This window comes from Helicoverpa zea, chromosome 5 (assembly GCF_022581195.2).
Source record: "Helicoverpa zea isolate HzStark_Cry1AcR chromosome 5, ilHelZeax1.1, whole genome shotgun sequence".
Taxonomy (NCBI): Eukaryota; Metazoa; Arthropoda; class Insecta; order Lepidoptera; family Noctuidae; genus Helicoverpa; species Helicoverpa zea.
This window is the reverse complement of record NC_061456.1, coordinates 11,194,672-11,222,513: the sequence shown is the minus strand read 5'-3', so window position 1 is coordinate 11,222,513 and position 27,842 is coordinate 11,194,672. Positions and strand designations below refer to the sequence as shown.

General features: G+C 36.4%; 2 protein-coding genes across 2 annotated transcripts in view; both read left to right on the top strand.

Moving 5' to 3' along the window:
- The first annotated feature begins 7,746 nt into the window (after window positions 1-7,746).
- Window positions 7,747-26,582, top strand: LOC124630531 (proton-coupled folate transporter-like). The gene is made up of 7 exons (XM_047164478.1): window positions 7,747-8,842; window positions 14,325-14,484; window positions 15,993-16,094; window positions 18,695-18,832; window positions 19,173-19,256; window positions 21,261-21,417; window positions 26,402-26,582. Exons 1-7 carry the CDS (start codon window positions 8,048-8,050, stop codon window positions 26,472-26,474), a joined length of 1,509 nt encoding a protein of 502 aa, XP_047020434.1. The 5' UTR covers window positions 7,747-8,047; the 3' UTR covers window positions 26,475-26,582.
- The window catches only part of LOC124630530 (proton-coupled folate transporter-like), an 18,445-nt gene continuing 16,846 nt past the window's right edge, over window positions 26,244-27,842 (top strand). The window contains exon 1 of the mRNA XM_047164477.1: window positions 26,244-27,825. Coding sequence (XP_047020433.1) covers window positions 27,013-27,825 — 813 coding nt within the window. The 5' untranslated portion in view covers window positions 26,244-27,012. The remainder of the gene's footprint in view (window positions 27,826-27,842) is intronic.

Here is a 27,842-nt window from a genome sequence, read left to right as displayed (position 1 = left end):
TAGTCCATGCGTGACTTTTTACTTTCAATTTGGTTTAGAAATATTACTGAATGGAATGGTACCGTATAACGTGGGTGCAGTACTTTAATGTTGATTGAAATAGTTTATGCTGTGTGTTTAGTACATACCTATGCACGTAGGGTAGATATTAAACTATTATATAATCTGTGATATTAGTGAAGTTTATTTTTAAGGTATGTTTTCAGTCATTAAAAGTCTGACACTACCTCACTGCTGTTAACCCACAGCGGGAGGGGATTTCAAAAAAGGTATGATTTGATTCTTGCTACTGACTACAGACTACCAGTAGTTTTTGCATCAGTGGGCATTCAGGAAGTCATTACGATCTATAAATCCTCCTGAAAGACTCGATGTAATAAATGATGCTTCATTTACTCAAAAATATTTTCTAAGTATTTACCTATAGATTATGTTTGCACCTTAAACCCATGACACAGTACAACATTTTGCATGCAACTTTCAGTTTAACCAGCTCCAAAAAGTTCCCACGTAAATCAAAGCACGCATGATATAGGTCAACAAGTGCCCGCATCAAATTCAGCAGCCGACGGATTCAATTTCCTAGTGTGTGGCTAAATTATATAATACGCAGCCGAGTTTCCCCTCTCGACAGGTCTCGTGGCCATCACTACGCAATTGTTACAGCCTTCGTTCATAGTCCAATATGAGGTAGGTGCTGGGTTGCCAGTTATGTTTCCCAAATTTTAGGGAGAATTTTGAAGTTGGGGTTTGAGGAGTTGAGTGATTAAGCTGGTATTTTCACTGGCGTCGCGCATATGGCAAATGTCTTCGGTATCTTTTTCAATAAATCTTTGTCTAAGATATTTTAATACACACAGTTGTAAACATATTCAATCAAGAGGTGTAAGGGCAGACATACATAGTTAATAACATTGTTATCTATATTAAAACAGCTTTTTATTAAGCCAAAATTTAATTACTGCCATAAAAATTTACTCTACCCACAAAACAAATAAAATAAACATAACAAATCACAAAATTAAAATACCCCTAACTCCCATTTCACTTCACGACTCTGGCAATCCGACCTAGGGTCACTAGGAAGGAACGAGGAAGCCCCTACAATTTGCGAGACCATAAACACGGTTTACGATGAACCGTGACGGACATAAGAACATTATTTGTGCGAACACGGCACCCTATAATATGTATGTATGTCACTAATTGTTTCCGTTTCGCGTTTATGTGAAGGCAAATTAATTTTTGGACGCGTTTTATTTTACGGTTGATGATTGTTGGTGGGAAAACTACGGTTAATTTTAGTGTGGAGATTTCTGGCAATTGTACCATTCTGCTCTTTTCTTTGATTCATCCAAAGAGAATGCATTTAATCTCTTGGCAATCTATGTGTGTCTGTCTACCTTGATGATGCAATTGGGGTCTTCCTCGCTATTGCTATATCAAATCTTTAGATAAAAGAAAAGAAATAAAAATATATAAGAATTGGGTCCCATTAAACAATCTTAAATAAGCCAAGCATTGTTCAGTCTTCGGATCTCTTCGTAGCCAAAACGAATCCTTCTAAAGGACGGATCTTCTGCCAAAAGTCTCATCAGATATCTGCCAATCCTTCAAATTAATTACCTAGTAACAACTCACACGCCACGTACTCATACACTCACACATGTACAAATTATTACGTAACACAGACAGACACACCGAAAACCTCTGTTTAGTAGGATTAACGACAGTGGTCTTCTATCTTTCGAATAAAACATCATATACACTCTGTTTCATGTGGGATGCGTCATATAGTTTATAGTTGTCATTTTACATAAAGCAATATTGGTATCTTTTCGCCAGAACATCGCTATTCATTAATTGAAAATCTATTATGGTAATACAAGCCCTCGTAATGCAGTCTTTCCATTTCAATTTCTAAAGAAAAATCTGCATTTCCAGTAAAAAAGACATCTGTAAACCGAACAATATAGGTATACAGCTTTCCGGTATTACAGTTTCGACAAAATGTTTTCAGACAATCTACGTGAAGTCGCAGGTGAAAGCTGAATGATCAATAACAGAGGATAATAATGTTAATCATTACACAAAAAACAAAACTCCCATAAACCATCAATTCATTATAATCGAATGAAAAATTGCGGAAATAAAAAAAGACGTAACTAAATTAAGACCCTTTTTTAATGCCATTAAAACTCCTGTGCCCATATTTTATGCAGCACAGTGTACTAAGGTACATAAGGTTTGACGGGGTGGTCGATAATCATATCGTCCCTTCGGAGCCCTTGATTGGATGCTTAAGTCTTCGATATAGCGATTAAGTGTAGATCCCTATGGTATATTATGGTTTGTATGTTTGGGTCTAAGAGGCTCCATGGTTTCTTATGAGAGGGCTGCTGTTTTCCTGATATTAAAAATACCTGTTACAAATATTTTTTCTGAGATTTTAATGTAGTATTTGTTAAGAAAAAAGTAAGGGAAAAAGATTCAGTTTGTGTGTTTAATAATATATGTATAATTGATTTCATATACATAATAATATAACTGTTCAATGATGAGCTTTATACTTACGATATGTCAGTGTAAGGAGGTAAGCGCGCTGACAGTGAGCTGTCTGCTAATTATAGTTGCCAAGAAAAATATGTTATCCGGGTTGCAGTGAGAGAGCGGTATCTGAGTTATGACTTGACAGCAAGTTACCAATACCTTTCTAATTACGCGGAAGCCTAACCTTTTCCCACATCAACATCACAGTTGTCGTTTTTTAGCACCATTGCTCGATTTTGACGACCTCGATGGCGCAATGGTCACCATGCCGGACTGCCGGACCTGAGGTCCCGGGTTCGATTCCCGGTTCGGTCGACATTTGTGTGATGAGCAGCAGATGCCCTGCGGGGCTTATTATTATTATTATTTTATTTTTTATGTTTTTTTGTCTCCCTCGGGAGGGGTATAAGTTCCAACCACACGGGCCATAGCCAAGCGTGATTGGGGGATTATGAAATAGAATAGGTGGATGATACGGATGATGTTGTTAGGAATTTTCTGGTAATTCGACAAGTATTTAATATGAAGACTTTCTGGAGGATGTGGGATATGAATTGTGGGATCTGGAGGATGTCTAGACTACGTTTTAAACTTTTCGGTATAATACCCGTAGAGGAAATAACTATTGGGACGATATTGATTGTTTGCGCTTGCCATTGACGTTTCTATTATTACATAACAGCCATAAAGTAACCATATTTGACTAACCATCTTCCCAAGTTATAAAAATATTTCTGAACATCTTCCCACCTGATTGACACCCAGACAAGAATGTATTCCATAATCCTATCCAAAAGGAACCCAATCTTAGAACTGCCAAATTGCTCGAAGCATCCATCGAGGATTACCATGCGAGGGAATAGGTAAACGATTCATTTGTGGTGAAATCCTTTGTAATCCTGATATGTGTTCAGTGTTCGGTACAATATGGCTCCGTTGTTATGTACAGTTTATGTACCGTTTAGAAGATGTATAGGGCGGTTTGGGGCAGTTATGTTAGGGGGATATATTTTTGGTAACTTTGGGAGTTGTCTTAATTGGCGGATGATTTTTTTGAAAGGATTTACTCAAAAGATTTTACTTAAGAGTTTGTTGCCCAAAATGTAAGACTCGGTACACGGGGCTTTAAAAGAAATACTCAAAGTTAAAAGGATATCGCTTTCGATCCAGATACCGAATAATGTGATGGAAGCACGTAGAGTTACATAGCAGAATACTCAGTAAAATTCGGATCCTAATGACGAAATACTCAGTAACAACATTTCTTTCTAGAATCTGCGAGAGCCGTACCGTGAAACCAAAAACGATCCTATCATGGCATCAATAGAAAAATCCCAAAAATAGTTTCAACAGTCGATTCTGCTGACTTACAGCCGATACATCCAATATATGTGCTAGGTTAATAAGCCAGTGAGCTCACGTCGAGGCAATTTGCGGAGGTAGGGAGTCTCACAAAAGTTGCTCTGTAACGAACCGGTCCCAATAAAATTGCTGGCGTTTAAACGTTCCTACGTGTTTCTTGTACGACGCCCAAATAGTTTTTTGTTAGCCATTAATTTAATGAAATAGTGTTTCTTGTGAAAGGTGCTATAAATAGGGTGACCTGACGATGTAGCCCTGGATTAGATTTAGCCGGTTTCAGTATACGTTGCTGGCCGCAATTACCACACCGTTTTATTCTGCTAATCAAGCCATTGTATCCATGAGCCTCCCCATATAACCAATTTTTTTTAGCACCCACAAAATGCAAAAATCAGAAAGTCCAACCACTAGTATGTCTTGTTGACCACGAGATTGACAGCAACTCTACGTAAAACACTGGCAAAACCCAGCTGCATCCAGATAGACTGAAAGATGCCCCAAACATAGCATGCAAGAGGCTAGGCAGGTGATGGCATAAGTGTAGAATTGTATGTATTTCTAGAAAGAACTCATTATTAAACTATTTCAGAAAAAGAGAATAACCTCATAACATTATTTGGAACCAACCAAAACAACGTCAACACATGTAGAGGAATCTGTTGAAATTTTATCACTGGTATAATTACGCCCTGGAGTGCCGTTGTGTTAAATTTTTACGACCCACTGAGGATTACTTTAGGTTTCGCGATTGTACTTATGTAGGTACATTACGGTTAGACAATATTATGTTTTGAGCATTCTTATGAATTTGATGTAATTTTGGTGTAAAAATCCGATCAAATAAAACACATGTTTTTTTTTATTCATTGATTGATTTTAGGTTTACATATCCTAAAGTAATTAAATTATAAATGTGAAAGTAAGTTTGTCTAAATGTTTGTCGCACTTTCATGCCAAACTACTGAGCCTCTTTAAATGGAATTCTGTACTCAGATTGTCTAAAGTATACAATGCGATTTTCTATCCGATTGTATCTGAAAACGCAAGTAACAACAAATTACATATGTACAAGAGTTAGCTACTGTTTTAATAAGTTTAATCCTTGCACTGCATTCTCAATTAGCTGCAATAGTAAACCAAATTAATAAAGCTTTTACAGAAGAAAAAAAAACAAGCAAATTGAATTAAAACCAACACTGTAGATTGTAGAATAACAAAGTAGCACACTTCTAGCAGGAAACAAACAATTTAAATTTAATGAATTTACTTGTTTTCTTTGAGTCGTAAATGCTAACTAGGGATAGTAAGTCATTATGGTGTTTGCTAGACACGAACTAGGGACCTCCCATTATGTAATTTAGGTCAATTTAATACTTAGTTCCAGTGTTTACTCAGCGCTTGCTTTTTTAAGAGAATCTGTAATCTATTAAAAGTACATTTTATGTACTAGTAATTTTCCGGAATTTGTACTTCATAGAATGTAATAAGTGTTATACAAGCTGTTGATTTGCATCCGTGCCATATTCAAGGACGTAATTATACTAATGATTCTCAACCCAAATCAACAAAAAAATCGGCAGGAAAATTTTTGATTTTACTTTTTTGATTTTAATTTTTTTTTCGGAAATCCGTCAATGTTATCTAGCCGTATTTAAACTTGGCGCGTGTGTTACTGGCCTTAAAACCGTGCTGCGCCCTCACACAAACCCAAACAGAAAGCATACGTAACGATCATTCATAAATTTCATTCATAAAATTGGATTACTTTTGAAATGCTACGACATTACAATGACAAAAAAAGCCGTGCGTATTAGCTATTTCCCGTCTACTGTAATTCCAATCGATTATTTACGTATTTCATGTCCTCCTCCTGACGTATGGCACAAATGCAAATCAACACCTTGTATTTGTAAGTTATGATATAACAATATAATATAGGAACCAAGTAAAAGCCCTTGTATATTTAATATCAAACGCTTTATAGGTTTCAACACCATGTAAAATGACACCATCACAAAACATTCACGTCATCATAATCCGTCGTAAAAAACAAAATATTACAAAACAAAAGACAGCTGAAAATCAAAAAACGAAAACGCGTTGAAAACAGATTTAAAAAACGAACACAGTCCTAATCTACCATAAACGTTTCGAAATATTATGCGTGACGTTCGAACAATGATTACAAAAAAGGTTTAATAAAAACAAAAGTGGCCTATTATGATTTACTCGAAGCTAAATGGCTGAATAAATCAGTTGTGATAAAGGATTTTATCTCCTGTCCTTGATAAATGGCGCTTTGATTGAAGCCCTTTCTTGTTGTGAATCTGTGTTTACCTCTTTGAAGCCTGGTCGAAAATTGGTTATGGGAAAACGTCTAAGTCACTTGTGACCATAGATGTTACTATATTACGTCTATGCTTGTGACTGAAAAGTGAGAGTGCTAAAATGACACACCCACTTTTCAATGGGTTTGAATGACTCCGTGATTCATACAGTCTTTCAAACCTTTACAAACAAGCTGCAGTAAATATTACATTTTTAACAGTATCTTTATATTTCGCACAACTTAAGATACACTGCAACATAATATTAAAAAACAGGGTTAAAAATAAACACGGATAGATAATGTTTATATTATCCATTCAAGGAATAGAGTAAATTGCTAGTGGGCGATTCAGTAACCTTAGGTAAACAAATCGTGGGTGATGTGCAAGAGGAACTAAGCTGACCCGGCCCACATAATCTCTAATGTTCAATAACAGTTATATTTTCATTGCAAACACGAACATTTTATTTAAAGCTATTTTTCTCTTACCCGGATAAATTATAGCTATGTCACCAGGGGCTAGTGTACCTTCCAAAAAGTGTAAGAATTTTTCGAATCGGTTCAGTAGATTCAGAGGTACACAAAAAAAACAAAATCCTGTTTGGTGTAACTTTAGCTACACCAAAACCTAAATGCTTCTTCAATCAGATTGTAGATTGTAGTTTTTATTTTCCAATGCTAACCTAACAAGTATTAGCATACCTACTCAACAAGCCTAAATGAAATTCATAACGTTCGAAACTAGGAAGAAATGAACAAGAAATTTAACTACCGTCCCATTTTTCACACACGATGTCTTAACGTCTTAAACCCCGCAACAAACAACCCAAAAGATCGACCCACTAGCATATTCCTTTTTAATTTGAGCTCACTAGCCGACGAAGCAGAAGTAGTTAGCCAATAGTTTTGGCAAGGGCCTGCAGGGGAAACCATTCATATTGACTAATGTTTCCTCGTAGCCCCTTTATTACGGACTACTATCCTCCTGGAAGATATTTGTAACTAAAGTAGCTTCGGATCGACGAAACGGTAAAAATTATCTTCGAACGCTTTTTTGTGGGACTTTTGTGTTGGTAAATAAAGAGGGTAAGGGTTTATTTTTTGAGGAAAATTCTGATGTCCCTGAGAAAAACAGGGGCTATTGTATTTTATTGGTGACTTTGTAGGTAAATACCTAATTAATTTCGACTATGTTTTTAAAAAGTAACTCTGACACAGAAAATATAACTTCAAAATGAAATTCCTCAATTTCCTTTTGCTTTGTACCGCCACATACTGCACTCGGAAAAAAACCTACAGTACAATGAAAACGAAATGAAAATCGTCGCCCTCGCATAGAGCGTACCTTGACCGTGCACTAATAGGGCCGCGCGCGTACCCACTGTTTCATATAATGACAGTGATCGCTCCAATGGGATAAACGCCTACTTATTGCAAGGTTGTGACGACGATCCAGGCAGTATTGCGGGCTGCGGGCCAGTCCGCCGCCGTGAGCCGACACTACGCCCGGCCAATTGCCTCTAATGACACCACTCGAACGCGTATCCGTCCAATCAACTCTTAAGACAAGAGGATCCTTCAGTCTGCTCGGCGGGCCGACACTATCGCACCGTTAGTGGATTGCTGTGGACCAGAACCAGTGATACCCAGTGATTGTTAGCGAGTGATTCTAATATGTGAACAATGAACGCAGTGCTATATGTGCGCTCCGATATCTCACCTCGTGGGAACCTCCATAACCCAAGTTAAAGAATATCACTAACGATGATTGATTGAACTTTAAAGTGAAGGATCAAATTGGACATCATGAATGGGATAAGCGCGACGGCTGAGAAGCCGGCGACCGGAGTTGAAACACCCTTGAAGGATGAACCCAAAGCCAAAAGAACAGGGGTTAAGGAGAAGCTAATGCAGATCCGGTCGAATATAACCGTGGAGCCCATCATAGCTTGTTATATAATGTCCAACGTGTTCTCAGGACTTGCAGTGCAGAATTTAAATTTGGAAAAAGCATGTAGAGTTAACTTAGGGTATGATGATGAAGTGTGTTCCGCGTTAAATAGGCGGCAAACAGAGAACTATACGTTACAAGAGTCAGAAGTCCAGAAGTTGACCGCGTCAGTCCAGGCGTGGAAAAATATTGTCCAAACCGCATTTCCGTGTATTTTAGTATTGTTTGTAGGTTCGTGGAGCGATAAAACGGGGAAAAGGAAGGCGTGCATACTATTGCCCATAGTAGGGGAAGTGTTGTGCTGCACGAGTTTCATCCTAAACACATATTTCTTCTACGAACTACCTTTGGAGATAACGGCCCTCTCAGATCTGTTTCCGTCACTAACCGGAGGATGGATAACAGTGTGCGTCGGTGTATTCAGCTATATTGGTGATGTAACGACGAAAGAAATGAGGACATTTAGAGTAGGAGTGGCCAATCTGTGTATGTCCCTCGGAATACCTATAGGCATGTCCCTTAGTGGCATACTGCTGCAACAAATAGGTTACTACGGCATATTTTTAATATCAAACTGTCTGTATCTGACGAGTTTGATATATGGATACATACGATTGAAGGATCCAGTCATATCTTCAGATAGACAAAGAGTAAGTATTTCATTTATTGAACATAGTACTGTATCTTCGTTAATTTTGGCGGGAATAATTAATGGGGGTCCTTATTACTGCTGACAGATTTTAGATCAAAGTCTAGGGTTAATGGAGTATTGGAATGTGTCCCGATAAGGCGCGTTGAGGCCATACATCATTTGCAGAGTAGCACGACAGCCCGGTTAGTCCTATGTCTAAGTGATAAATTGCCGCGCGCCCACTACGCAAATTCGAACGAAGGGGGACATCGTAACGCAATCAGCGATTTTACGCGAGGCTCGCATAGGTGTCGACTTGGATTTATATCCCTTCGATCCTTTGACATTGTCACTAATACTGCTCGACCCACCATGTGATACATTGTTACGTTTTCCAGCACATTTTTAATAGTTTTTCTACAGTGATTGATGATAGCAGTTGCGTCGAATCGAACTCTATGAGATATATTTTTTTCTGTTTTTAGGGTTCCGTACCTCGAAAGGAAAAAACGGAACCCTTATAGGATCACTTTGTTGTCCGTCTGTCTGTCTGTCTGTCTGTCTGTCTGTCAAGACCCTTTATCTTAAGAACGCGTGGACGTATCAAGCTGAAATTCACATGAAATACTCGGGTCTATTGTCCCTTTAGGCTGTGAAAATATCAAGCTTCTAAGCCAAGCCAATCAAAAGATACAACGGATTATGTCGATATTTTCAACAAATTCTCGACACTCGCAAAGGAATCAAAACCTACAGGGTACTTCCCGTAAACTCAGAATCTTGAAATTTGGCATGAAGCATTGTTATATAATGCAAATATAGGAAAAATTGCGAAAATCTCATTTTTTTTGTTATATAATATAATAAAAATATTTTAATAAAATGAAACTTACTACCTTATTTCTCAGGAACGAATAAAGGTACCAAATTGAAATTTATACCAAATACCTAGGTCTATTGTCCCTTTAAGCAATGAAAAATCAAACTTCTAAGTTAACGCGATCAAAAGATACAGCAGTTTTACCAACACCTTAGACGAATTTCCGTCACACGCTAGGGAATCAAAACCTACAAGGTACTTCCCGTGAACTCAGAATCTTAAAATTCGGCACGAAGCAACGTTATATAGTACAGATAAAGGAAAAATTGCGAAAATGATAAATTTGAAGTTACATAAAATATTAAAATATTATTTTTGCTTACATGACATAAAATATTTTTTTAATAATTATAAACTTACTACCTACCCTTTTTCACATGAACGCGTAGAGATATTAAAGTTTTGAATAAAAAGTGAAATTCATATCAAACACTTCTTAAATATAATGGCCTCTAAACTGTGAAAAATTTTAAATCATTCAAAGGTCATTGGGCACCTTAGTATGGAAACCATACCCACGGCGGATACGAACGAAATATAGCACAGTATAATGATAAAGGCTCTGATTTACTATGGCATTAGTCGCATCAATGTGAACCATGGGAATCTAGAGAAAATCAGGTGTAAACATCAAATATTTTCCTCATTTCAATGGGGAATTTAAACGACCACGTTTGACGGATTTGAGAAATCATTTCTTTGTAGTGAAAGAGTATACTCGCCGTTTATTTCCATTGTCATCAGGTCAGGATCTGATGATGGAAATCCTGAGAAATCGAGGGCAACTATCAGAAATTGTAGGCATGCATAGGATTAAAACTTGATTCTCAGATGTATGTCTGGTGATACTATCAAACAGTGAAGGTTTAGAGCTTATCTGATGATGGAGACGTGAGAAAGTCGAGAGAACTCGGTATGTTTAGTTACGTCGTGTTTGGGCTTATATTATTCGTATTGACGAGAACTTTTCACAAAAGTTAAAAATAAAAACTTTTTACAAAAAAAAAACAACTTCTAAAACAACAAGAAAACTGTTTATATGCATCGGTCTAGATCTCGGTGGTTAAATAAATATAGATGCATCCTCTAGACACCGATTTCTAGACCGATGCACCTAACATCTTTTTAATTTCTTTCTTGCTTTTGTTTTCTTGTTGCTTTTTTATATGTTTGAAGTTGGATTTGTTTTTTAAAATGCTACAAAATAAAATAATGCCGACTTTATAAAACAAAGAAAGGGACAGAATTACACTTTTGTCAAGGCTCTAGAAACGTAAAGCCAGCAGCCCCGAATCCTACTCTCTAGAAGTCGTTGTTACAATTCGACAGCTACAAGTCGTCAGGCGGTTTCGAAAAAAACCTGAAACTGGGGCTCTTTAGGTGATTAATCCCTCAAAAATAAAAGATCCCATTCCTGCAATGGCTGCTTTAACCCAAGTTAGTAGTGAATTCTCATCACCTAAAATAAAATAAGCTCCAACACAAGGTTACGTTATAAATTGTAAAGGAGTTCCCATAACTATATCTGATCTTAGCTGTCGATCCCACAATGGCAGTCAAACCTATCTTTGTGGAAAGTCTTCGCCAATACGAATAAAATAAGCCCAAACACGTGGTAGTTGCAACATACCGTTCGGGAGTTCCCTTGACTCTCTGTAGTCTCCATAATCAAATCAGCTCCAAACCTTCACTGTTTACCAGTACCCTCAAAAATACACTCACATGTCTGGTTATGACTCGATGCGTGCCTACAATATTTAAGAGTTGCCCTCAATTTCTCAGGGTTTCCAGATCCTCATCAGATCCTGGTCATCCGGATTGGCACCTTCCTTCTTTATGAAATGTCTTTAACAATAAAAACTAGCATTGCAACCTGTACAATCCTCTGAAACTGCTTGTCTTTTATATTTTTCAAACGATCCTGGACATTCGTCTCCATGGAATTTTAATAAAATATTTATATTCAAAGAAACGTCATACCATTCTCCACGATTTAAAACTACTTTGATTCATGTCCGCCACTTTTTACAAAGCGGATCAGATATGCCCCATGACCTTTAAGACATAATTAGTTATTTTCAATCAGATTTCTGAATGATGACTATAAAATGTTGTTTATAAATAACTTCAATAAAATAACTTTTACAAGGTACTGGCCTACTATTTTAGTTATATTATAAAATAAAAAATATTAACTATTTTGACTCTCACGAAATTACCATAACTATGATTGTTCTAAACTGAACGGTTGGCGCGAAACTCACTTTTTATCTATACAGCATTTGTACGGAACCCTCGGTGCGCGGGTCCGACTCGCATTTGGCCGGTTTTTTGTACGTTCGTAATATTTTACGATTTTCGCCGTAAAAATGTTACGTATGAAAAATTGTGGTAGACTTTGCCAAATGTGTCTTTTTTGTTCTTTTCATCCGGCAAAGTTTTGATTGTATCTTTTTTGTTGAAAATTATCTTTTTGCGAATCTCTCCCCTGGCAGTTGCTCATCAAAAGCGTTGTAAACACAATCTATGTGCATTTTGTATGCTAAAGGCTACACGAAAATAAAGTGGGGATTATTGCGGGATTTTGTTTGAAACCTGAAATTGCACTTATTCACTCGTTCGTCCCGGCCGGGGGTAAATTAAATTCACTACGCTTTATAATGAATTTATGTGAATTTAAATTTTATCTTTGTATTATGAACGTCGGGGGATTTCTAGTGACTGCGTTGTCTCTTTGTTTAGTGTTTATCTAAAATGAATTGGGTGTTGATATTTTTGTTTAATAAACTCATTTAATAAGTTCTAAAGTTTAGGTTTGTTCAGAGGATAAAGATTTCTCCCTACGACAATAGCCTTTCACTGTCTTTTCGTTCAAATTCCCAATCAATAATTTGAAACTTTTTTATTTTATGATTATTATATGAGAAACGTTAACAAAATCCTTGACTTCTATTCAGGAAGAAAGAAACTAGTGGTCAACTGATTATCTTCCTATATGCACAATTATTCGTTGTGATTGTGAACTACTATAATCTTAGCTGATTACATACAACCCATATTTATTCAGTTTATTACAGTAGATGCTGATAAGATCTCAACTGTAATTTAGCCTTAGAAATTCCTCTGAATTAAACCTAGTTCTATTCTGCAAGTCTTTCATCAACTTATGTTATTACACCCATTCTGTACACCTCGATCAATTTCGCACCTCCTCGATACTCAAACGAATTTACCGCTATATACAGGAATGAATTTTATCCAGTGCGCACACTTTGTCAACTTATAGTTAAATAAGTTTGATACGTATATTTTTATTTTGTAGTGTTTTAGTACAAAAAAGAAAAGTTATTGATATCGAAAGATGTTTATTTTATAACCGATAGTACGGTCACAATCGTCATAGTATGCACGGCGACAACGCGAAACCGGTTTACTGACGGAGCTCCGCTCGGCGCGCGTAAGAATAGTTGGTATCCATATTTTGTTGATTTTAGGGCGGACAAAAGAATGAAAAAAAAATTTTTACTGATGATGCAGATATGTTCTGTTAACGATTCTGGACCACCAGTTTTTTTTGTTAAAATTCATTCCTGTATAGTATTTATTTTTGCACAAATATTTTTTTATGAAATAATTGTTCCTCTGTAACTTGTATATTATTAATTTCCAAAATTACAACTCTTCAAGACTGACTGATAGTCATATCGGACTGTACTGATAATCAGAACTGTAAAAATATAGACTCGACCTTCTCTCCTCCCAACGACATTCGCCCACATAATCCCCTTGTATACAAACACACGTGGGTACCAGACACTCATTATTTCTAATTCCAGGAACATGATTCCAGCCCGTGGGCTGTTGAGGTTGGGTATGCGTTTTAATAAGGATTAACTTCATTCAATTTTCAAAAACGCACTCTTCTTCACCAAACTAACCTATCAACAGAACTATACCAAAAAGATACAACTAAAACTATTCTAACGACATTCACCCACATCATCGTCTCCCGAGCCTTTCCCAACTATGGGGTCGGCTTCCAGTCTTACTGGATGCAGCTGAGTGCCAGTGTTTTACAAGGAGAGACTGCCTATCTGACCTCCTCAACCTAGTTACCCGGGCAACCCGATACCCCTTAGTAAGACTGGTGTCAGACTTACTGGCCTCTAGTTAAAGGATGTTAAATGGCACAATGACATTGACATGCCCACATATCCCCTTGTTTACAAACCCACGTGGGTTCCATACCAAACACTCATTACTTCTAATTGACTGCCTCACTGGTCTAGTGGTCGAAAGCGCGACTGCTGTGCACGTGGTCTCGGGTTTGATTCCCGGATAAGCACTGTGGGTTTTAGAACTTCACAAAGCAGCCCGTAGTCTGGAAGTTGGTAATTGATTCGCCCGTGCATCGGAGAGCACGTAAATGTCGGCCCTGCACCTCATCTCTCTCCGATCGTGTCGGTCTAAAAGAGTGAAGGAATAGTGAGTGCACTTGTGTCTGCGTGAATGCTTGTGCACTATCATATCCTGCGTAGTTGGCTGATCTCCTCATATAAGAGCAGCCGCTGTAGCCGAAATGAGCCTTGGACGCCATTATTATTTTTTCTTGAAATTCCAGGAACAGCCCGTGGGCTGCCGAGGCTGGGTGTGCTCGTTCTTCGACGCGCGCCACGTGCGGGAGACGCTGACTGTCGCCTTCAGGACTGGCCCGAGGAGAAGGAGGCTCAGGGTCTCGTTGCTAATTGTCGTCGTGTGTGTTATATTTGGACCTCTACATGGTTAGTTGGTAGCATTATACTTACACGCTGTTTTGATATAAAATAATTGTTTGACATAGGGATACGGAGCCGACCGACTAGTTTCACGTCATGCACCTTCAAATTACCCGAGATTAAAGCCAAAAAGTCTTTGCTCATGAGAAGTTTTCAACATCGTGTCTCAACATATTACAATCTCCGAATTAGTTCTACAACTAACTACATACATAATTTTATTATTCATTTATGGCTATTATACAGTACACGTGTTACAAAGGTTATGTCAATCCTGCAAATCCTTGCCTCGTGTAGCTAATATGAGGAAAGTTGTAACATTGAAAGCGGTTTATTTACCATACGAGCCAATCCCCTGTACCTTGTAGCTACCGACTTATACTGAATTATTTATAGAAACAAACAGAGAACAGACTCAGTAGAAGAGCTTTGGTAGGTTAGGCTTTAGGAAATATTCCTATCTATGTTCGAACAGACATAATTTTTATATACCTGAGCTAAGTATTAAACGTAAAAGTTTAGAGTGCACACTGTAAACTTTTTTTCGGCCGAAAGTTGGTTTGGGCTCATAAATCATTATGAAGATGAATGCACATTACAAGCGCTAGGAATTTAGAGCCGGTAACACAATGACTGAAATCTTTGACTACAATCAAGCAATTTTTGTTCAACTGTGAGCCGACTGTTTAGTCTGCAATAATCAAGAACGCAGACCACAATCTGAAGAAAATATTCTGTATTTTTTATAAATATAATATTGACGAAATGCTACTTCTTAAGAATTCCAAATCCTGTAACAAGTTTTACACAATTATTTCTTTTGCACATAATAAAGACAAAATACTTTCTATTGACCGATGAAAACGTAAAAGGATATGAAAGGAATGCTTTACGTTCTAAATTAGGAGTGTGCAAATAATCAAATTTATTTTGTTTCTTTGAAATAAGGTTCTTTGATGCTTCACTTCGCTGGAAGTAATTATACCAGCGGAATAGCTACCGATATTTAAATAACTAAATACGAGTGCAAATAAAATATAATTTCTGGGGAAATATTTAAAGATTCCTGCTATTAATGGTAATCTATAACTGAGGTTTGTAAAAGACACCTAACCTATAAGTTAAACAAAATAATGACACTATATATTATGATACAAATTAATGATAGGAAGATTGTTAAATATCAACTTTTTAATCGACTGCACTTTGAAGGAGGGTGGTATATTCCAAGGGAAGTGTTTAACACATCTTACTCAGTCTTATGACTCAACGCCAGTTGCAAATACCTCTTCAACCTAAATTAATCAATCTCTCTGAAAAATAATGAATGTCTTTATTTTAGCCGATTATTTTCGGATTTCTGTAACCTATCTCCATTCACTTACGATTAGAGATTGCCACATAAATTTTATCCAGCTAACGTTAAAATACAATCAGTAATCAACAGATAGGTAAATTACAGAAATTCACCGTATGTCGATGATGGGTTTCCTAACAAACTGTATGCCTTGTAGGTGAAATGAACGTGCTGTACCTGTTCATGAGGTACAGGTTTAACTGGGACGAGGTGCAGTTCAGTATGTTCTGTACTTACAGCATCATCACCAATTTAGTGGGTAAGTACCTCTTAACAGAGATTGTTCTTCCTTAATTTAACCAAATAAACTTCTTATTTTACATACACTCAGTTTATTGAATAATAAAACTATATATATTATCTAGCTATGTTGTGATTATCTTTTTTTTACATAGATATTAACATATTTACAATACATATCAAAAACTATCCTAGTAAAACAAACAAACAAAAAAAACACTACCTATAACTAAAAAGCGTCAAAAAATTCAAATAGAGATTGTTATATATTATAGAAAAAAAATATTATGAAAATCTTTAGTGTATGTGTCGTGCAGACTTTATTCAAGGCTTAAACCTAAAGTCTTCTAAAGAGACTCACTAACCGAAATATTTTAGTTATGAACCTTGTTACGACAAAACAATATAATTAAACTAGAAAAATATACTAATTAAAAAAAAAACTGAAAACCAAAAGTTACTTTTTTGGAGCTCATAAAATAACTCGAAGCAAATGACTTTGTTAGTAATTAACTCAAAACATTAACATGCTAAATCTGTAAACAAATAAATTTTGCCATAAATAAATTATCCCACGATTTGCGGTCTAGTTTAAATTTGTAATTAGTTCAAAAATTATCGGCACGCAAACATTATGTTTGGCTAGTTTTGAAATCAACGCCCCATTGACTAGAAACCACTGATTGATCAATTAAATAAATGGTACTGATAATAATGACTTCATTCTGATTTCTGATTTTGCATAATTGACAATATTGCATTGAATTTTATGATATAAACAAGCCGTTTTCCCGCGATTTCACTCGCGTCCCGTGGGAACTACTACCCGGACCGGGATAAAATATAGCCTATGTTGCTCGGGAAGACTGTAGCTTTCCAAAAGTGAACGAGTTTTTCAAAATCGTTCAATAGTTTCGGAGCCTTTTAGTGTACAAAAAAAAACAATAAATGTTTCCTCTTTATTATGTCAGTAGGTATAGATTCCATCGTATGAACAACAGTCTATTTGTTTTAATTAAAATACTATATTTGTTTTGAATTTCCTCTACATTAATTTACTATGCTCTGTTGAATATTCTGTCTAAAAGAGACCCAAAATACCGATAAATTACTTACAGATCGTGTATCCTGAAAACAGAAAATTTAATTACACCGTAAATAGATTTGATTCAGGATTTATCAATGTGTTGCGAATAGCTTGTCCAACCGCTGAGTACTAGTACTCATGAATTTATTTCTGTAATAATTTCCTTTCCTGTTAATTAGTTCTTTAACATATTAAGCATAAAAACACAGATTACAAAATAGTATCTAATACCTACATCAGCATCATCATCATAAGCCTATCGCAGTCCACTTCTGGACATAGGCCTCTCCAAGTGCACGAAACTGAGATCTATTTTCGGCTCGGCTTTTCTATACCTACATATTTGGTTGAAATCCTTTAACTATAAGATAAGCTCTACATATAAGGGATATACAGTACGCACCGAAAAAAACCCACATGATTTTTATGTTCTCATATTATTATTAAATTGCAATAAAATAAGTCGTGGTGGCCTAGTGAGTAAAGACCAATCTCTCGAGTACGGGTGTGGGTTCAATTCCAGTTCAGGCAAGTACCAATGCAGCTTCGCTTTTGTATGTACTTTCTAAGTATATCGTAGACACCAATGGCTGGTAAAAAGGTGAAGGAAAACATCTTGAGGAAACCTGAGCAAGCATGTTGATTACTGCTCAATCCTTCTCCGTGTGAGAGGAGGCCTGAGCCCAGCGGTGGGACGATAAAAAGGCTATAACAGTAAAATTAGTCTCTGTTTTACTATAGTAATTTAATTATGAAAACTTTCTTCACATCAAGAATATCAATTTGACAATGATGACTTGTCGTGTCTGTACTAATTTGATTTACAATTCTGTGGTATGGAATATCGAAATTATCTCTCTTTATTATTACTATTTATTCGAATGAAATCCTGGTGACATACAAGTATTTTGTATTGCAATCAAAATTGATTATGAGAGGTGCAATTAAAATCGTTTCGGTATTTTGTGGCGTTTACTTATTTTTCACTGTTGATAATTATATAAATTGTTTTTGCTCATTTTATTTCATAAACGCAATACTGAATATTTTTGCAAGTTTTAATTTACATGCGTAATTAAATCTCTAAACAAAATGGTTCCATTAAATATTACTATGAAATATTCAATTATGTATTTGTATATTCGGTCGTCTATGAATTCTTTCTTTGGTTACTTTTCACATAGGTGTAAGTCTTCCATAGTGTATTAAATAAATGAAAGTCATAAATAGTCAGCTATTTTATTAGCAGCCTTACAGAATAATCCTGGTGTCCAAATGTCTTAATTAAACTCACACTTAATTATCTAACTCTTTCAATCGTATGACGTCAATACGTCAATGTATAAGGATCGAAATAATTATCCTACCCTATTTTATTCATAGCCTTTAGGTATTATCTTAATTGCACACAAATACATTTTTAACACACAAAACCGAGTTTATATACAACGGCGAGCTTAACCCAGTGTTGGCTTAAGCCACTGTCTTATTAGAAGTACTTCTTCTCTAAACCTGTTTCATTCTTCTCCAAGGTACACTATTCTCCATCAGCATCTTCAGCGACTTCATGAAGCTGGATGACACGGTGGTGGGGATAATATCGTGCACCAGTAAGATTCTTGCTTCTTTCATCTTCGCGTTTGCTACTACCACCACTGAGATTTATATTGGTAAGTTATATGTTGGTTATAAATTATAGTAGAAAACTTTAAGTAATGAACTTTTTAATGAATAATACTAACTTTATAAACTCCGTTCCACATTGTTATTAGTAACTTCATTCATTGCAATTCGCTGCTGAAGTGATTTGCAACCGCCAAAGTTAATGTTTCTATCAGCCAGCTTCATGATAGGATGGACACAAATAATGGCAAAAAATATCTTGCTAACTAATAATTGAATAGTTTCAATACTTGATTAAGTACAGTATATTCTTTTTGAAGAATCTTTCATAAATCCGTACTTTAAATATAATAGCAACAAAGTTGAAAATAATCTTATTTGTCGCAGCGCCTTTGGTAGAAATCTTCAACGGGACATCATTCATCGCGATGCGTTCCATTGCATCGAAACTTGTCAACAGTGAGGAGTTGGGTAAGTTTCATATTTAATGTCATATCTCCTTTAAGTGAATCATCATCATTATCAGCCTATCGCAGTCCACTGCTGGACATAGGCCTCTCCAAGTGCACGCCACTGAGATCGATAAGTGAATGCCTATACATAATTATTAATTTTGAAATATAGGTACTGTATTTAAACCTTCGCTTATAAATACTCTAAAGTTCGAACAGTCAATGTTTGTCAATGCTTAACTAGTGTCGCAAAAAAAGATCAGGCTCCTAGTTTAATCTAAAACGAAGGTCAAATACGGCCTTTACATTGCCGAAAATGCCCTAAATTGCTTTGCTTAAACTTTAGCATAAACATACCTATTATAAAACAAAATACTACAATGACGAACTTATTCATCATGACTATTTTTCATAGATAGGTAACATTTGTAGAATACGTGTCAATCGGCATGAATTATTATTTAGCGCGGATCTAAATTTGGAAATACTGAAAGGATAAGGAAAAGTAGTTCGTAATAGTGGGATTATTGTGGTTATTTTAATCTTTTTATTGCGTAAACAGGAGATCCATTTGTCATGGGTCTTGCCAATAACCTATTTAAGACTATAATGGATATTATGAATAAATTCCTGATGACGCGAATTTTAAAATATTATTATGTAGTATTATAATACCAATTTTGTTTATAAGGAAAAGAAAAGATGGTTTCATTTTAATAGTAAAATGTTTGTGTGAGTGTAGAGGTATTCATCAAATATGTAGCAGTATAATACCAATTTTATTTATAAGGAAAAGTAAAGATGCCAATATTTTAGTAGTGAAATGTTTGTCCTCGGAATTGAATTCATGTAACTTTTTAAAAGTGGTTACTTATATTTTATTGATCACGTTGTTTAAACGCAAAACTTTGCTATTTCTTAAAACCAGAAAAGGCAATCAACTACTTATTTCTTCGGACACTTTAATAAATAGTTTCATACAGTCGTCAAGACGTGATCTTTAAATACTCGCGTCCCCCACCACTTCCACCTTCAATCCCACCAAAACAAAATGTAAACTTTACCTAATTAAACTTAAGTTAATGGAACTTAACATTGAACGTATTAGAGCCCTGGGAGAGGTCCAAAGCGCGTCATTAAACATGGTCCCTCTTGACCTTAAGCTAACCTCAAGTTAAGCGGAATCATTTCGCGACAGATTCCGGGGATATGAGGATCCACAGAGTACATAAAGAGTGGAGATGCTATACTTAATGTAGATAGGTCAGGCGCCTGTAAGTCAATACGTACGGTGGGCATGACCGAAAGCGATCAGTTACGAGTGAGCTAACGAGGCGTTTGAGTTCTTTGACACATCTGTTGTCAACGATTTTTGGTATTACGAAAAATTATTGTGTCCAAAGAAGGACGAAGACAGTAACGTTCCTCGTGCCCTATTCACCCGCATTTTTTAGGAGATTTTCCATTATGGCACCTCCGCTAGAGATTTTGTTCTCCATGTGCGGAACTCAGTATAGCGAGTAATTGGGTAGGCAGGACTTTAGGAGTGAGGTCAACATATTGTTATAGGGTCAGTGCTCCAGGGGTTTAAGAGACGCGGTTAACAGGGTTTCTTTAAAAAAAATGTATGGGAATTTCACGGGGATTTTGGTCGTCTTTGCTGTTGGTAGAAATGGGTTTTATGATAAGGAATTTGTCTAGAAGTCTTGCTATGCGTATTTCTGAAGCTACGTATAACTCAATTAACAATTAGTAAGTATATATAAGTCAATTTCTCACAACAAAGGCGGAGTTCTGATTATTTCGAACGCATTCCTAAAGCTAGATATAGGTATTTACTTTTCAATTTTAATCAGCTATTTACCATAAAAGTACGTTTTGGGGGGAAGCTGCCGGCTGCAACTGCCAACCGCTGAAGGCACGTACTGCTGAAGTTTTGATCCAAAACGTACCTTAACCTGAGTAAAAAGCCTCACATACACAACTCTACAATTTACATTCTAAACCCTATTTCCCTCCACAGGTAAAGTGAACTCCCTCTTCGGTCTAGCAGAGGCCATGATGCCTCTGGTCTACGGTCCACTATACTCCCGGGTCTACATGGCGACGCTGACTGTACTCCCGGGCGCTGTGTTCCTGCTGGGCGCGGCCATGACTGTACCTGCTGTGGCTATATTTGGGTAATTATTATTTATTTTATATATTTACACACTATATAAATAAACTGAAACTATCTTTAAAAACTAAAATATTTATAATTAAGAACAACAAGTAGGCGTTGAAGTATTCCTCTGCATCACTATAAATTTTATTGGATGATTGGATACTAGCTGTGTATTGTATACCTACTTGCGTCCCAGTGATCCTCTACCCGTACTAGGATATACTATAGCCTATGTCAATAGGGGATAGTGTAGCTTTCCAACCGTCAAAGATTTTTAGGTTCAGTAGGTCTGGAGCCTATAGGGCAGAGACAAACCAAGCAATTATTCTTCTAAATTCATGCCTATACTAGCTTTTGCCCGCGACTTCGTTCGCGTGGAATAGTGACTTCCGGCAGATTTTTGGTTTTACCCACATAGTTCCCGATCTCGCGGGATTTTTGAGAAGTTCCCGCTCCCGCAGGATTTTTGGGATAAAAACTATCCTATGCCCTTTCTCGAGTTCCAAACTATGTCTGTACCAAATTTCATCCAATAGACTAATAGAATTATCTATACTCCGTTAGTTCTTTGTAGTAAAACTTTTATTAAATTAATATTAATTTTTTTACACCTTTTTACTGTTTATTTGCATTTTTCTGATGGATTTTCCGACGAATTAAAACAATAACATGAACCGAACACGTGTAATGACACCATTGCGCGATTAACGCCATCTATCTACGGAGCATAGGAACAGTTCGACATTTGACCAATAGATGGCACTGTATGTCCGTAATAAATTTTATTTTTTTATTTTTATTTTTGTAATAAAAACTATCCTATGTCCTTTCACAAGTTTCAAACTATGTCTGTACCAAATTTCACACAAATCGGTTCAGTAGTTTAGGCGTGAAGAAAAGACAGACAGACAGACAGAAAGACAGACAGACAGACAGACAGAGTTACTTTCGCATTTATAATATTAGTTTGGATTACAAATTAAATCTAATACATACCTACATATTTACAAAAATAAAAAGGAGGAAAATGCTTCTTTTTATAATGTTGTAAAAGTTCCATAGTTTGTTATAATTAATTAATTCATGATTACGAAATTATCACCAAAAATGCTGCATCATTCTTAACTTATTCTGTGGTTTATATTAACACACTTTGATCAGTCCACATACAACAAGATCATATACAGGATGTTCTTATATAGACAATCAAATAATATGCTGTTTCTATCAGTTGAATTGAATCAGAATAAAAACAACTCGAAAAAGAACTGAATTCTTACAAAAACAAATTCTGTGCGTTGACGAAAACGCATTTTATTGGTTCTGTTATTTATTCCTCTATATTATATTCTTTTATTTTTCTAATACAGCGTCAGTATAAACAAGAAAGATCAACAGATTTATCGGAATCGTTCGCAATATCTCAGTCGATCCCTACAATTCTGTGAATCGTTCATCAAATCGTGATCGAGAGAACTCAGCTGTGTATTTTCAACGAAGACTTCTACTTCGAACAACTTAATTGATTTACAAAATAACACTGACATAATAAAATGTTATGCTACGTTTAAACGCGCGCCGCGCAGCCCGGCGGGCTGCCTGGGGGGCTGCGCGGCGTGCAGCCCGTCGCGGGCAGGTGGACATTCAAGCTGTTCACACGCGCGCCGTCATGTCAGTCAGTGCAAGAATGGCGAGCAGAGAGGATCTCGGTGTTGTTGCTGTCATAGCCTTTGGATTAACTTATTTTTATTGGAAAAAGAATCAAAATGATGAACGACGTTAACCATTCCGCCATGTTGTAATCTCCGATCGTAGCGACTTTCTTAGAACGTTTAATCGTCACGAAAGCGCAGGAGAGACTGACTGCCCGCGCGCGTGTAAACAGTCGCCGGGCGCCCGCACATTCATCCTTTGAACTTTGCCAAAAAACCGACACTCGACCGGTTCGCGGCATTCACGGGCACGGGCACGTTCACGGGCTCGGGCGTACCGTTTACACGCTCGTGAACGTGACTGTGCCCGTTGAATGTCGATTTGAACGCGCGCGTGTGAACGTACCATTACAGTTGTCATAAAAAAACAAAAACTTATATTATTATTAGTCAGATAGTAGTAGGTATATTAATTACATAATTCTTAATTTGACTTTATTCATCGTCCGGGCCAAAATATAACTGCAAGCCTTTGTAAACACTTACGATTAACACCATCCTGTATACCTACTTTAAAAACCTGCGATGGTGGGAATTCTAAGAAAAAACTTAGATCCGGTTTTTATAGCTTCAATTTACTAGGAATTAACAGAATTAGCATGTTGGTGTTATTATTTCCTCATCGAAAAATAGATTAGAAAACTTTAGCAAATCCCTCGCAGCGATGTCTAACACGTATTAGGTACCACATTTGTTTATAAATGTTGATCTGCAACAAAATGAAAAACATCTAAGAAAAATCGAAGAAATTTCTCTGTTAGTAACTGAGCTGAAAGAGCTGAAAGTACCACAAAAACATAATAAGAATTATACCTTAAGCTAACTAGGTGACTATTTACGTAAAAATATTAAATTTAAAAATTCCCATACAATGAAGACGTTCTATGTTTTTGCACGTTTTTGCTTTTGACCTTCGCACATGATATTGATGTGTACTGATGATATTTGATTGTCAGTACACGGTAAAGTCGTTATGTATATGCACAAACAAAGACAAGTACTTACTGTGTATTATATGAACAATTTAATAATAGAGGTAAAAACTGGACGTCTATACGGAGGTATGTTATGACTAGATACAAAAAAATTCTACTTATAGGTAGTGAGGTTCGGTTAGAAAAAAGAGGTAATTAAAATGTATGTAACCATCGTAACAAATAGGAGGTTCTCAGTACCTACTTTCAATGGTCTTCCACCTAAAGATTGGGTACCATAGACACTCAAGATTTCAAGTCACCAGGTTATTTTAAAGTACTTTTACCTTTTTTTTCTTCAGTTGCCTGGAGCACAGCACAGAAGAAATTATAACAGTTTAAAAATCTTGCTTAATTAAATTCAGACGTGATCACAAATGTACTAAGTACTGGTACAGTATCGTCACGGTATCCGATACCAGCCTTGTGTCCACTCAAGTGTTACTCTGATAGCCACATAGATCAGTAATAGACAATGACCGAAACACTCCAAATATTGGCGCCAATAATATTCCAAAGCTGTTAAATGGCTACTGTTGGTAACCAATAAAATGGCCAACTATCAATGTTTCAATGTTGGTGAGAGAATTTTATTGTGTTCTCAGACTCTTAGGATACCACCATAGAGATGTAAGAAGTAGCACGAACAACTACTGAAACATCGTATCTAATGCAAATTTTGAATAAATCTTACACAATATAATTGGTATGTTTAGATTTTTGGATTATTGAGACCTACTATGTACCATATTCTTGGTCCTTGACATTAGTCGGTTCGTGGTAGATACACACGTTGGACAAATAATGTTGGAGCCAACGTTTGAAACCAGCGGTAGAACATGCCAATGTTATGAGACATAAACGGTCAATTGTTTCATTTCGTCATTTCCCTTAAAAGATTACTTTAAGTGGGTAATACCGTGCATTACTTGTAGAAAGGTACAGTTATGAAGAGAATTCATACACCACTTTTATGTATTTACTTACAGTTACAGTTATAGTTACAGCCTTTTTATCGTCTCACTGCTGGGCACAGGCCTCCTCTCACGCGGAGAAGGATTGAGCATTAATCACCACGCTTGCTCAATGCGGGTTGGTGATTTCAGACTTTATAGTCCAGGTTTTCTCAAGATGTTTTCCTTCACCTTTTTATCAGCCATTGGTGTCTAAAATATATTTACTTAATTTTATTTAAATCACAATGTTATAAAATTATGGTGTTTTTTTTTTAAACAAAATAACATACAACATGAAATAAAATCTGCAATACCTAGGCTAGGTATAGTTTTTGCTCATTAACCTTCACGGTTACGAGCATGTCAGAAATAATTATATGTCCCTCATAATCAAGATGAATTGTATAATAACGTAAAGAGCGCTAAAATATCAATTTTCTATTATACTTTATAATTTGTAAATTGAAACTTTTGTATCTTGATCACCTCTCCTTACCACCCTAAAACTCAGTTTGAGTCAAAATTAATAATTAACTAAATAACCTTTTGCAACACTACTAAACCTTAAGATATAATATTTTATTTATCACACCGATTTTATGTGAAAACATAACAATACCTCCATAAAGTTAGCTTCTAAAATCGGCGTAAACTATACCCTTTCGCTATTTATAGGCATTTGTGGTCAATGCAGGCCCAATAACAACAAACTTAGTACTAAAGTTTGCCAAAACTACTATCTACGTAGTAAGAGTATAACCCTGTACTTGTCAATATCGATTTAAGTGATAAAACAAGAAACTTAAGGCCACATCTGGCTGCTTAAACTTAGTTCAAAATGTTTACAATCTGTTCAAAATATTATTAGAAACATGGTCTGGCAGAAAATAATTTGCGGCTAAAATTATTTGCGGTTTCGACGCAAACAGGTCTCGCTAAATTTTAATGGGAGACTGCATTATTTTACCGAATTAAAAACAAAACTAAAAAACTATGATTAGTACTCGGAACATTCAAATCCATTTAGCTTTAAAACCTCCAAATTGCATCGTTACATTAATAGCTACAATCCACAACCAATCGACATTCAATATTAAATAGGAAACATCTAGTGATGACCACTGAGTAGCTTTTTTATTACAATGCTAAACACGCGACGAGGAAGTAAAAAATAACAACTAAACGCAAACAGGTTTCAGTACAAAAACTTCTCTCCGCGACTGTACACGATATCACATTTTATATTACGCTTTCGAAATTGTCCATCAGAGCATTTTACAATCGATCCTTACACTCGTCACAAGTGTACTATTGACATTTTCCTCTCGAAACGATAATAGTCCATTCATTCGTTTCAGATGGATGTATTTCGAACAAAGGGAGGACACCAAACAAGTCGCCGAGATGGAGAACGTCAATAAAGACGTATAGCGCCAGACATCCAACTCAAAGCATTTATTATTAGTGAAAGTGTTATTGGACATTATACAGTGTTTTGAATAAAGTGTGAATGTTTAATAAAAACCTGTCGAGTTTCAACTTGGCTTTTATTCGAATTTTTAACGCGAAAACAATCGGATGTTTACATTAACATAGTGACAGTACGCGACGGATCGCCCACTGTTTGACTTCAGTAACGTGTTAAGTTTATTTTCGATTTCTCCGAGTGTGTTTGTGGACGCATTAAAGACTGATATGGCAACATAAGAGTGTTTGCTTACATACAGACGAACAATAGGACGCTAGCGACGACCCAGCGCCGCCGGCTTACCAGTAATTCAATATTATACTGTATTTATCTTGGTGCTGTGAGGATGTGCTCTCCAATATAACCACAATGTGACCCAACTTTGAAGATTTACTCGGATCTCAGGCGAGGTATACATTCCTTGTTCCGTATTTCAATCTCCAGTGAGTATTGATTTTATATTTGAAATTTTATAAAGCACGTCGATAGAAAACTACGAAAATGGATAAAACAGAAAAGACTGACGAGAAAATGTCTCGCGAAGAGACGACGGAGGAGCTGCCTCTTAAAACAGAAGCTAAGAATGACACGCAAAATATGACCTTTTTTGAGAAGATGAAATTCATTAAATCGAATATAACGGTAGAACCGGTTTTAGCTCTATTTGTGATGCCGAGTGTGTTGGCTATGTTAGCGACGCAGAATTTGAATTTAGAGAAAGCATGCATGGTTAACTTAGGATTCGGCGATGGAGCGTGCACTGCTCTGAGGCTGAGAAAGCGCGCCAATTACACATTTGAAGAAGAAGAAGTACAGAAACTGATAGCATCAGTGCAAGCATGGAAAAGTGTTGTACATACAGCAGTACCGACACTCTTGATGCTCTTCATAGGAGCATGGAGCGACAAAACAGGGAAGCGAAAGATATGTATGTTGATGCCAATCTTCGGGGAGTTCATGACGTGTGTATTAAACATGATAAACACGTACTTCTTCTATGAAGTCCCAGTGGAATGGACGGTGTTTATGGAGGTCATATTCCCATCTCTGACCGGAGGATGGTACACGATGTTCCTCGGTACTTTTAGTTATTTAGGCGACATCACTTCTAAAGATACAAGGACATTCCGAATGGGGCTGCTGAACTTATGTATGACAGTAGGATTTCCCATAGGAATGGGCTTGAGTGGCATCTTATTACGATATCTAGGATACTATGGAGTATTCTCTATATCTGCTCTATTGCAGTTTATCAATTTCTGTTATGTGTTGTTCTTTATTGACGATCACACTTGGCTCGAGAACAAAGACAAGGTTTGTATCTATTTGTT